At 35.1% G+C, this 12139-nt stretch overlaps 1 protein-coding gene across 1 annotated transcript; it reads right to left on the bottom strand.

Annotated features, from left to right (window-relative positions):
* Window positions 1-2904: 2904 nt before the first annotated feature.
* On the bottom strand, window positions 2905-12132 carry manea (mannosidase, endo-alpha). Its single transcript, XM_056476819.1, has 6 exons — window positions 12042-12132; window positions 10812-10851; window positions 8256-8835; window positions 6300-6409; window positions 4084-4160; window positions 2905-3796 (listed from the first exon to the last, which is right to left on the bottom strand). Exons 3-6 carry the CDS (start codon window positions 8746-8748, stop codon window positions 3160-3162), a joined length of 1317 nt encoding a protein of 438 aa, XP_056332794.1. The 5' UTR covers window positions 8749-8835; window positions 10812-10851; window positions 12042-12132; the 3' UTR covers window positions 2905-3159.
* Between the last annotated feature and the right edge of the window lie 7 nt (window positions 12133-12139).

Genomic DNA, 12139 nt, shown 5'->3' with positions numbered 1-12139 from the left:
TGAAGGATGTTGACTCCATGATGACTAAAATCACCAAACAGTCTTAAACAATCACTAAATTGAACAAATGAAGAATGGAAGGAAGGGCCAAAAAAGGAATGGAAGGAAGAACCTAATGAAGGACGAACCGAACTAATGAAGGTAGGAAGGATTCAAGGAAGGACTGAACAAGCTAAGGAAGGATGGAATAAAGAACGAATAAATGAATGAGCGAAGGACCTAATGAAGGAAGCAACAAAATATGAACGAATGAACGAATAAATGAAGGGAGAACTGAAGTAAGGACCAAATGAATGAAGAAAGGACTGCACAAACTAAGGAAGGAACGAATGAATGAATGAACAAAGGATCTAATGAAGGAAGAAACAAAAATTTGAACGAATGAATGAGCGAACGAATGGAGGAATGAAGAAAGTACCAAATGAAGGAAGGAAGGAAGGAAGGAACGAACAAACGAATGAATGAATGAAGAAACAAACAAACATTGGAAGGAAGGTTGGAAGGAACGAATGAATATATGAAGATAATGCCAACCCAGGCTCATTCTGAAAACGTACCTCCACGGATGTCTCTGGAGACCGCGAAATACGTCCATACGTCCAAATCTGCCAGAGGTCGCTGTGTACGCTTTTTGAGATCTCAAATTTCCCTTGCGAGTGCCATTCGCGCCTGCTGTTCTCGCGTAAACCCACCAGAGACCTCTGTCAACTCACTTTTTGACAGACTTTCTGACTGACTGAGCGAACGATCGGCTGACCCACCCTCCCCCTTCCCTAAACCCAACCAATTTTATCGATTGACCCACCCACCCACTTCCCTAAACCCAACCAACACGTTTCAAAAGCAATCCAAAAAATAAAAGCCCTCGTTTGATTTTTGATTTTTTTTAACCACATTTTCAGATTTTACCACATTCTCACCCTGCTATTCAGCTGTTTGTTTTATATTTTGGATTCTGTTTTTGTCTTACCTGCTTTCTGGAACCGCTCTTCACCGGACTCGAACCCCCATCTTCGTGGTCAACTCCTCTCCTCTCGTGGTCAACTCCAACTCCTCTCTGCAGAAGGCCCCTACTGGCCCATATATATATCAGCTGATAAACATTGATAACGCCCATTCAATCCAGTGATAACATTCGATTTGGCTGATTGGTTTGGTCTTTTCATGGTGAGGTACACTTTATGTTTTATCAAGTGGGCATACCTGGCACCTCCTAGAAGTAATAAAGCACACACTACTACACACACTAATAACAAAGTTCAAGCACACACACAGACATAGACACACAACGGACACACCCACACAGCACGCATGTTTAACTTTGCTCTGTTTTTGCACAGCAAATGTGACAGGATACACGTTGGTATCCAATGCTGTTTGGATATCGGTCATGTTAATGTACAAAATAAACCTGATTTAACGTCCACAAACCTGGATTGAAGCATTTTCTTTTATAATTGTACTGACATGAAGCTGTGGCGATAAAGACGGTAAATTCATTACAAACCTGCACTGTTTTAAAAACATTTTAAGCTTGTAAAACTCTCTTTTGATCACATTTGATGATAGTTGATGATCACAGAGAGCTGAACAGATCTTTTAATCCCAGATGCTTTGCGCAAGTCCTGTCTTGCTGATATGATTATACGCATTACTATGAAGTCATGTTAATACGCTGCTGTCAGTCAATTCGGTGGGCGGGAAAACCGCACTCCTACATCAGGCTGCAGTGGGACTCAAAGGCTGCATTTACACTGTACTGTTCAAGTGACTCAATTCCGAAATTTTTTTTCCCCCTATGTGGCACAGATCGGATATGGCTCATGTGCTGTACGTATAAGCAGGAACAAATCACATGGATTCCGATTTACTGTAGGCTACTCAAATTAGATTCAGGCCTTGTTCATATGTGGAAATTTATTCGATATGAATCGGATCTGTGTTCTCGTGTCTGCAGTGTAAGCAGGTAGATCGGATTTTCACCTGCCAATGCGAGTCGTGCGCATCATTAAAAACTATAGCGAATGACGTCAAGTCTGATGCTTTCATTTCAGAACAGACTTAAGCAGAGTCGCAAACCTTATCATAAAAGAGGACTAAAATTGCTTTTATATTGTCATATAGCACACGTATTTAAGCATGTTAACGAGAGAGAGAGAGAGAGAGAGAGAGAGAGCAATATCCGCCATGTAACCAATATAAACGAATATAAAACTAGTGCATAAATCACATAAATTAAGATGCCTAAAGGTTTAAAAAAAAAAGCCTATATATCAAAAGAAGATGGCCAAATGAGAACCTTTCTGTCATAAACTATGGTAAATCAGCTTGTCAAAAGATGCATACAGATTACATACAGGAATAAGCTAGAGAAAAGGGCACTCTTTTATTATCAGCTGTTAGTCAGCGCCCGCTCTTTTTTTTCCTGGTCATTGTGCCTTTGCCGTGTGCTGTGTAAATGCAGACGATCGGATACGAGTCACTTTTAAAAGATGATGTAAGCAGGTCATCAAAAAAATCGGAATGGACCATCAAGATCTGCAGTGTAAATGCATCCAAAATGGTAGGGATTTGGATCCTATTTTAACATTAGGAAATTAAAAAAAAAAAAAAGATGTATTGCGTTTCTATCAGTCCAATATGACTGTAAACACAATATACCTGTACTCAGTTCTGTACAAACAACTTACAAAAGATGATTTTCATCATAGGTGCCCTTTAATGCACACTGAAATTTAAAGTGATAGTGTACTTAGAATGGAGAACAATTTGTAAACAAAATAAAAATTGCTGTTAATAATAAAACATGTGAAATGTGAGTGTTTTATGAACAGAAACTGTTTTCAACTTCATTTTTTTTATCATAAAAAAAACTTAATAGGAAATTGACTCACAGCTTAAAAGTAATCATTTTCTACACATTTTAATATAGGATACTTAAAAACACCTAGCATAAAGCACGATTTGTTATATTTACAGCATCCAGCCAGAATATCTCAGATTCCAAATCATCATTAATAGCATTTTAAAAGTTCATTCAAGTAAGATTGTCATATACAGGGCTAAAAGGCATGTAAGTAAAACAAAATACACCCAAAGCCTAAAATAAATCAGATTAAAACAAGCCCCAAGTATTGTTTTTCAGGATCAGCAATAATACTACTCCAGCCACTTCTTCTGCTCCTCGCTAAACTTTCTTGCCCATTTTTGCGTTATCTCCAAATAAACGGTTGGTTTATGAGGCAGGTAGTCAAGATACACGGTTTTACCCCACGTTTTGGGGATGGCCTTTTCAATCTGCGTTCCTTCATGCCATTCATTGAATGACGTTATGGAGATGATCTGTGGTCTCGCATCCACTGCAGCATTAAAAGCAGTTTCATAATACTTTCCATTAATGCGGTTTCTTGTATTCTGTGCATTCCAGGGACGGATACTAGTGTCGATATATCCTGGCCCTACGCTTGGAATAAACACCAAGTCATTGTAGTCGCAGAAGGTTTTGATGGTTCTCCAGTTATGATGTGAAGAGCCGTATGTAAAGCCGTTGGTTGCAAAATAAGTGTAAAGTCCATCAAATCCTGCAGTGAGGATGTCCTTCTTGTGTCTTTCTTCCACAAGAAGAGCGATGAAGATGCCGTCGTATGGTGTGTTTCTGACCGTCGATATGCCGTTCGGCTTTAGCAGTTGTGCCCAAACATCTGGAGTCTGTAAGTACGAGTCGTATATATAGTAGAGGGGAAGAAGTTTGCCCGTGCTTGTTTTGTATTTATAAAAAGCAGCATGGTTTCCATAGCTAGTATAAAAAGAGAATAAGTGTTATTGAATAAAATGTGCATTGATCATTTGTTACTGTTAAAGTAACTACAGATGATTTCAATTAGCTAGAGACTAATTAGAGATTAATTTCCTAAATTATAAATAAACAAAGAAGAGTTTGCTAATAATATATTGGTATATTTAGAAAATTATAGCCGAAGTATTTTATTCTTAATCTTAAACAGGCTTGTCTAACATTACAAATCTGAGTATTATTGGTATTTTTACACTTTTATGAAGTAAAATGAAATGGGTTAAACATACCGATCCACAATATACTGAATATTTTCACGCATATTTGCATCGTCTCGTCCTTTGTATGGTTCAATATGAAACACAACCTGTCAGAGAGAATAACAACTTTATATAAGACACAAAAGCACTATGAAAATTGTACAGAAAGAAAGTTGTTAGTAAATTTAATAGACAATTACAAAAGAAAAATGTTATTTATAAAACGTTGACAAATAAATTGTACTTTTTATTACTGTATTATATTTTCATTGGTATCTTTAAATTTGGTAATCAAAGTTTTAGTAGTTTTGTTTATAGTAGTTTTGTTTTATTAAAAGATCTCTAAAAAGTTTTCTTAATAAATTTGTAATTTAAAAACTAATTTATTCATTCATTTTCCTTCGGCTTAGTCCCTTTATTAATCCAGGGTCGCCACAGCAGAATGAATCGCCAACTTATCCAGCATATAAGTTGGAGCAGAGGTCCTTCCAGTTGCAACCCAGTACTGGGAAACACCCATACACTACGACCAATTTAGTTTATTCAATTCACCTATAGAACATGTCTTTGGACTGTGGGGGAAAACGGAGCACAAGGAGGAAACCCACGTGAACACAGAAAGTTTTGTCAATCAAAGTTTTAGTAGTTTTGTTTTATTGAAAGTGAATATTTTTTCAAATAATGTATTGTTTTATCATTTTAATGCATTAGGTTAAACTAAATTAAAATAATATATTTATCTTGCAAGTAGCTGATATAAAACTAAACAATTTTATATTCTATTTTATTTCAATTCATTTTTATTTTAAGTAACAAACAATAAGTTTTGTTTTCTGCTTTAGTTTTAGCTTTATTTTGAAGTTAAATCAAATTAAAATATGAACTAATTTAGAATTTTCTTGTTAACTAGCTAAAACATGATCCAAAACAATGATTAAAATTGTAACAATGTTGCTCTTTGTACTTTGTGTGGTTCGCTTTCACACAGCAAAGTTTCTAAACGGACCAAAATCACTAAAACAAGTCATGTGTGTGTTAACTCTCCTTACATTGATCAAAGTTTCACGGTTTATTTTGCAGAGTCCCACTCAGCTGACACCTTATTTTAACTTATGGCAATGAGCAACATGACATTATAAGCGGAAAGCTGCGCTTTAATTTTGAATGGTGACATGCAGAGCCCTTGGCGGCTAGAATTATGCATTTTAGGCTTTACATTATAGAGAGAAATAACTGATGAACCAAGACTGCAGTTTGGTCAGTTGTCCTAATAGATAAACAGCTCTCGTTAATAGTTCGGCATGCTTTCACTTTCGTATTTGACATGATACGTACATTTAACGGTAGGAATGACATCCCACCCTACTCATAATTCTCTCTTCATGTAGCCATATACTATATATGCCTATTACATATCCATAATACACTGTGATGTAGCCGGGCTTGGATCGGTTTGCTTTCTCACAACAATCGATCCGCTCCAGAGTTTGTTTCAATCGAGCCGAGACCACCTCATTCAGGTGATCTCGTACTGATTGTTTTGCATGCATCCGAGCATGATTGCTGGATTCACATATACCAAACGAACTGCGCTGGGGAAACGTGCCAGGTTACGAAACAAAAGTCTAGGTGTGAAAGCACCCTTTGTTTAGTCAACATTTATTTTAATTTGAGTTCTATTTCTATGAACTGTATTTTATTTCAGATAAAGTTTATTTTAGTTTTATTCATTCATTTTCCTTAAGCTTAGTTACTTATTTATCAGGAGTCACCACAACAGAATGAACCGCCAACTATTCCAACATATGTTTTATACAGCGGACATCCTTCCAGCCACTACCCAGTACTGAGAAACACCCAAAGACTCAAATTCACACACACAATCATACACTATGGCTAATTTAGCTTACCCAATTCACCTATAGAGCATGTCTTTGGACTGTGGGGGAAACCGGAACACCGAGAGGAAACCCACACCAACACAGGGAAAACATGCAAATTCCACACAAAAATAACAACTGGCCCAGCTAGGACTCGAACCAGCTACTGAGTGCTAACCACTGAGCCATATTTTAGTTTATTTGTCAATAATTTTTTTATTTTAGTCTTTTTTTCCCAAGTATCAAAAAGGATTTTAGTATTAGTTAACTACAACAACACACCCATACTAATAGTATTTATACATATTAAATTTAAACATACTTATTTATACATATAATTTTTTTTAAGTATACATTGTACAACACCTTCAACTGATATTTGTCAGCTGCATCCAAAATCAAAGGCAATAGGTTATCAATTTCTTCTCCATTGTCATCCTTCATACTACGTGGATACCACGAAACCGCTAGAACACCTGAAATTAGAAAAACAAATGACAATTAGATGAATTTAAAGAATAAAACACAGACAAATATTAAGCGGCAACCTCCCGCCCTCCCTCGTACAGCAAATACGGAAGTAACTGAAACTGCAATTCATCGAAATTCCTCTAGTCCTGGCTCCATAAGAGTAGATTTCTATTGAGCCCACTTTTAAAATGGCCAACTTTGCAGCACAATAAAAAGTGTTTACAGCCTGGTACAAAGAACGATTTTGGTTCATATAGTTGATATTACCCTTCATGACAACTGTGAGGGGGTGAATTTTTTATAACTCATCTGTTTCGTTTATATTAGGTTATATTAAGTCTGCATAATTAAGGGCGTGGTCACTTGAGTGACAGCTAGGTCTCGCTGGTTGCCGTCATGTCACCGCAGCTGATTCCGGCTGATTAGCCACTGAACTCGGCATATTCATCATATGTTTGTGTTGTTTTATGTAGCTTTACACATTCAGTTGCTTTTTGGAATTATTTCTTACAATTATCAGATGATATGGCATGCTGTGTGCACTTAAATGTGCTCACAAACCATTCACGTGGCCTCCATTTCCAAGGCGAGTGAAATGATATACTTGTATACCATCTCTGTAAATGTATTTGTTTTATTTAAGATCATTTATCATTTATATTTTTCTTTAGACTTGAAATGCACTCCAGAATCTGTCAGATTGATTAGCTGCAGGCTCTAGAACAGTCATCTGAAGCGTTGTCATACAGTGTTATGCCTGGATTTCATAAATAGCCTTGCATTTGCCAACACAGACTATATTTGAAGTATTTAGAAGTAATTTGCGTTTTCCTCCAGTAGAAAAACGTCATAAGAACAATGTTTGATGGCTCAATGTGTTACAACAGTGTTTTTAAAAGTCTAAACACTTTATTGATATAGTACAAAACCAAACACATGTTGTCAGAACACAAATAAGTCGCAGCAAAATTTGTCTAAGCAAAATCCTAGTAGGTGTCTGTAACTCCACTCACACTTGCCTTGTTTGGTATCTAGTGGGTGGTATGACGTGCGAACAAAATGGCGACGGTTGGCCACACCTATTTGTAGCTTCTTTTGCGTTCTTCAGAAACCTATGGGTGACGTCACTGATACTACGTGCATATCTTTTACAGTCTATGACAAATACATTCAGTTGAAGTCCAAATTATTAGCCCCCCTGAATATTTTTCCCTAATTTCTGTTCACCGGAAATTAGATTTTTTTTTTTCCAACACATTTCTAAACATAATAGTTTTAATAACTAATTTATAATAACTGATTTCTATTATCTTTGTCATGCTGACAGTACATAATATTTTACTAGACATTTTTCTAAGTTCCCGGTGATGGGTTGCGGCTGGAAGGGCATCCGCTGCGTAAAACATATGCTGGATAAGTTGGCGGTTGGTTCCGCTGTGGCGACCTCAGATTAATAAAGGGACTAAGCCGAAAAAAGAAAATGAATGAATATTTTTCAAAGATACTAGTATTTAGCTTAAAGTGACATTTAAAGACTTTTAATTAGGTTAATTAGGCAAGTCATTGTATAACAGTGGTTTGTTCTGTAGGCAATCAAAAAATATAGCTTAGGCTAATAACACTGACCTTAAAATGGCTTTAAAAAAAATCTAAACTGCTTATATTGTAGCTGAAATAAAACAAACAAGAATTTCTCCATAAGAAAAAACACTATTGGAAATTCTGTGGAAAATTCCTTGCTCTGTTAAACTTAATTTGGAAAATATTTTATAAAGAAACAATATTCACAGAAGGGCTAATAATTTTGACTTCAGCTGTTTAATATTAATTTACACAAATACATTTTCTCACCCACAGCAGCCATTCTCAGCTGTCTCATGTGTTCCTCTAAAACAGCTGGATCTCTGGAGCTGTACGGACCCAGTGCGGGGTAGAAATTTGCCCCGATGTCCTCAGGAGGCTGGTGTCTTCCCGTTGAATAACTTGCGGCCACTTTGGGGTCCCAATGCGGTAAAAGTGGATGATCCCAGTGGACGTACTTTCCATCAAACTGAGGGCTTCCATACCAGACGTAGTAGAAAGCATGCACATTGTAGTTTGGTTCAGGGAGATCTTGCGAGTCATTCTCCATTCTCTCAGCCTTTTCTACTGGTATCATCTGCACAGGTTTAGGGGATAAAATGAGGTTGGTGTCTTCTTTTGGTGGGGGAATAAGCTTTAATGCAAAATGGCTGCTGGAAATGTTATCTTCAGGGCTTAAAGACTTCAGGATGACTGTTATAATAAACACAGCCAAGGCTAAAGCGATGAGTGCACAACATGATTTCCGCCGAAACCGTGCCATTAGCCTGGAGGACGGTTACAGTCCATTCCAGCCAATATCTTCAGGTGGTGCAACAGATGTATTCATCTTTAGGTAACTCCTGGATAGCTGTAAAAAAAAATAAAATAGGTTGTTTACAATCACATAGTTCTGGTGATGCGCGAAATTCAGATGGAGGGTGGGAAGTAAAAAACTGAAGTGGATACACAGAGGAAAGTCTATATTTTGGCGATATAGCACCTTAGGATCAATAAGATCCTTATATCATGAAGAGGGCCGAGTTTTCTACTGAACTAAAATATATTTGCCTGTTGAGGTGGGAGATACTGTATAAGCTATTATGTTACATGAAAAATACTATAGTAAATACTAGTGTTTGGAAGCATTCTATAGACTTGAATTAAACTGTGGTAGTAATATACATACATGCATACATGCATACACACACATATATATATATACATCGTAAATAATAAGAAAAACAATGCAAGTTCAAATTTATTACAGCAAATCATAAAACACAAAAAAATCAATTTAGTTTGAATTTATTTTATATATTTATTGCATGTAAAATTTATTTAGATAATTTTTCCACCACCTGGCGGTTCATTAACTTAACAGGCTTGAGTTTCCTACTCTATAACGCCATCACAATGCAACACATTTCACATTAACTTTACAGTATTTATTACAGTTTATCAGTTTACTATGCTTCAGTACTCTGTAGGATTTGTTAACAGAGTTGCACACATTATACACTTTTCTATGTGCTTCAAAAACATGTTTATTATAAATTACTATAGTTTGCTTCCAGACATCATGAAATAACAGATGAAAGCATGCAAAAGTGTGGACGCGTAGTCTACATTATTATTTATTTATTTATTTATTTTTGTAAGGGGGGAAAGTGCTCCACAATAATAACCGTCTGGTTTTGTCGCAAGGGTTGCATTTCTTTTTTGTTCTGTCGATGGACTTACCATCAACAAACATTCACCGGTGCTGCACATATATGCGTTAACTATACGGCTGTTTATTCTGCCAAGACTTGGATTATTGCAAAACAAGACAGAGATTTCATTTACATGGCAGGGTACATTACTTATATTCACCTGGATTTTGTGTAAGGGTGGTGGTGTTTGTATCTGATTATTATTTAACATATTAACATATAATACACATAGCTAGGCCTATATATAATCTTTATTGGTGCTGTCAAACAATTTATCGCATTCAAAACAAGTTTGTACACATGGATGTATTGAAAAAATGTTTATTACACGCCGCCTTTTCTTCCGTTTTTCAGCCAGTTTCTTGAACTTTCCTCACCTTATGAGCAAAAACTTTTGGAAGTCTATAAAAGCTGTTCGGCATTTCTTATTTTGGCCGATTTAAATTATAAACAACATAAAACAGAAATATTTTGATGTTCTGATAGCGATTCCTATGTAGAAGAATCACTTCCAATCGTTTGTGTTAAATCAAAATGTACAATGTTTATGTAGCAAGCCTACATTGTTATTCTTTAAGTGAACAATTAATCTATGCAAGCTAGTCCACTGGCAAAAAGGTTTGTTTTGATAATCTTCAATCAAAATCTAACCATTTGCTTCCATTTTTAAAGTGATGGTCCTTTTCTGATGATGTCAGTTTGATGGCATCAGCCACATTTTTTTAGCCACACCCCTCTTACGGTTAGTTTGCTATTAAGGAATGAGGTGCAAAAATAAAGCCCCGCCCCCAACTCAATATTCCGTTTCAGTTGGAAGTACACGAACATACTGAAATTGTATGTTCATATATATATACATTCATATGTCTCAGCAACTTCCGGTTCACACAAAATTTAAATAATGAATAATTAACATTAATTTCCAAGTGCTGAGTTGCAGCTGGAAGAGCATCCGCTGTGTAAAACATATGCTGGATAAGTTGGCGGTTCATTCCGCTGTGGTGACCCCTAACAAATAAAGGGACTGTGCCAAAGGAAAATGAATGAATAAATGAATGAACAATAATAATAATTTTTCTAACACTTTAATCTAAAGCAGAAGCATCACTGTACTTAATATTATTCTTCTCACCTCAGGGTTCTTTCTTCATCTTCAGGAAACTGCTGGATAACTGTAAAGGAAAAAGTATGCAATTAAATATTTAAAATATTAAAATATAGTTTTATTATTGTATTACATTAAATTTAAAATAACAGCAACGATACCACTATTAAACTGGAAACAGAAAGCTGCTCCTACATATATACATCTAATGAGGGATGTAATGAAACATTTGAAACTGGAGAAATTCAGATACCCCTCAAAAAAAGAAAGAAGACAAATTGTATAAAATCTAGCAACCTTTCATGGATTATTTTAAAAACATAAATTCTGCAATAAATAATTAAATTGAAGAGGATTAAAATAATTTAGATTAAAACAGAAGATTATTATTATTTAATTTATTATTATTTATTTATTACTGTATTTGTTTTATTATTTGTTTCCTTTTTGTATTTTTTATTTATTTTATTTTTTAAATTGTATTAATCTATTATTACTATACTTATATATGGATTGTTTGTATTTTGTATGTTTTATTGTCAATTGTGGTGTGAATGTTGGACCAAATTTGTAAGATGTTGTGTTTGAATGTCTTAAAAACAATAAAGAAAATTTAAAAATAAATAAATAAATAAATAACATCAACGACTAAATTTGTGAAGTAGGTCATCTCAAGGCAGCTTGTTTACTTTATTGCACAACTTATTTTGACTATACTAATCATTAACCTTTTAATCCGTGAAAGGGCAATGTTATTATATTTTAATCTATTTATTGGTCAAGCATTTGTGAATTTCCTTGTATTCGTTGAAACATACTGTATGTTGTTTTAGTATGCTGTTGTGCATTAAAATAAATTCAATTGAAATAAGAATCTATTTACACTGCCTACTTTATCTACTTTAATTGAATCAAAATACAATAAAATCTAGAGTAAAATAGTATTTTAAGAATAATAACAGTTTCATCTGTGATGTTATACAATTGCCTGCATCATCATTAGTGTTTAGTTTTGTTCCTTCAGAAATCATTATATGACTCTACGTTTATTTTTTTTCACATCAACACGTATTTATACGTATAAATAAATCATAATAGACCATGTTTATACCTAAAACGACAGCTGCTGAACACAAAATCCCACAAAACAAGTATATGATTATACATATTTGACACTAACACATGCAAGTACGCATAAAATCAAACAATCAGCGTATTATCACATTATTACATTAAAAATGCGTCGTCATACATTACCTCAGTTGACAGACAGCAAGCGGCTTCTCTTGTGTACAGAATTTATCTGACACTTTAATCTAATGCGGAAGTATCAGTGTACAGTATTTTCTTCTCTC

The sequence above is a fragment of the Danio aesculapii genome, chromosome 17 (assembly GCF_903798145.1).
Source record: "Danio aesculapii chromosome 17, fDanAes4.1, whole genome shotgun sequence".
Taxonomy (NCBI): domain Eukaryota; kingdom Metazoa; phylum Chordata; class Actinopteri; order Cypriniformes; family Danionidae; genus Danio; species Danio aesculapii.
This window is presented reverse-complemented; position numbering and strand designations above follow the sequence as displayed.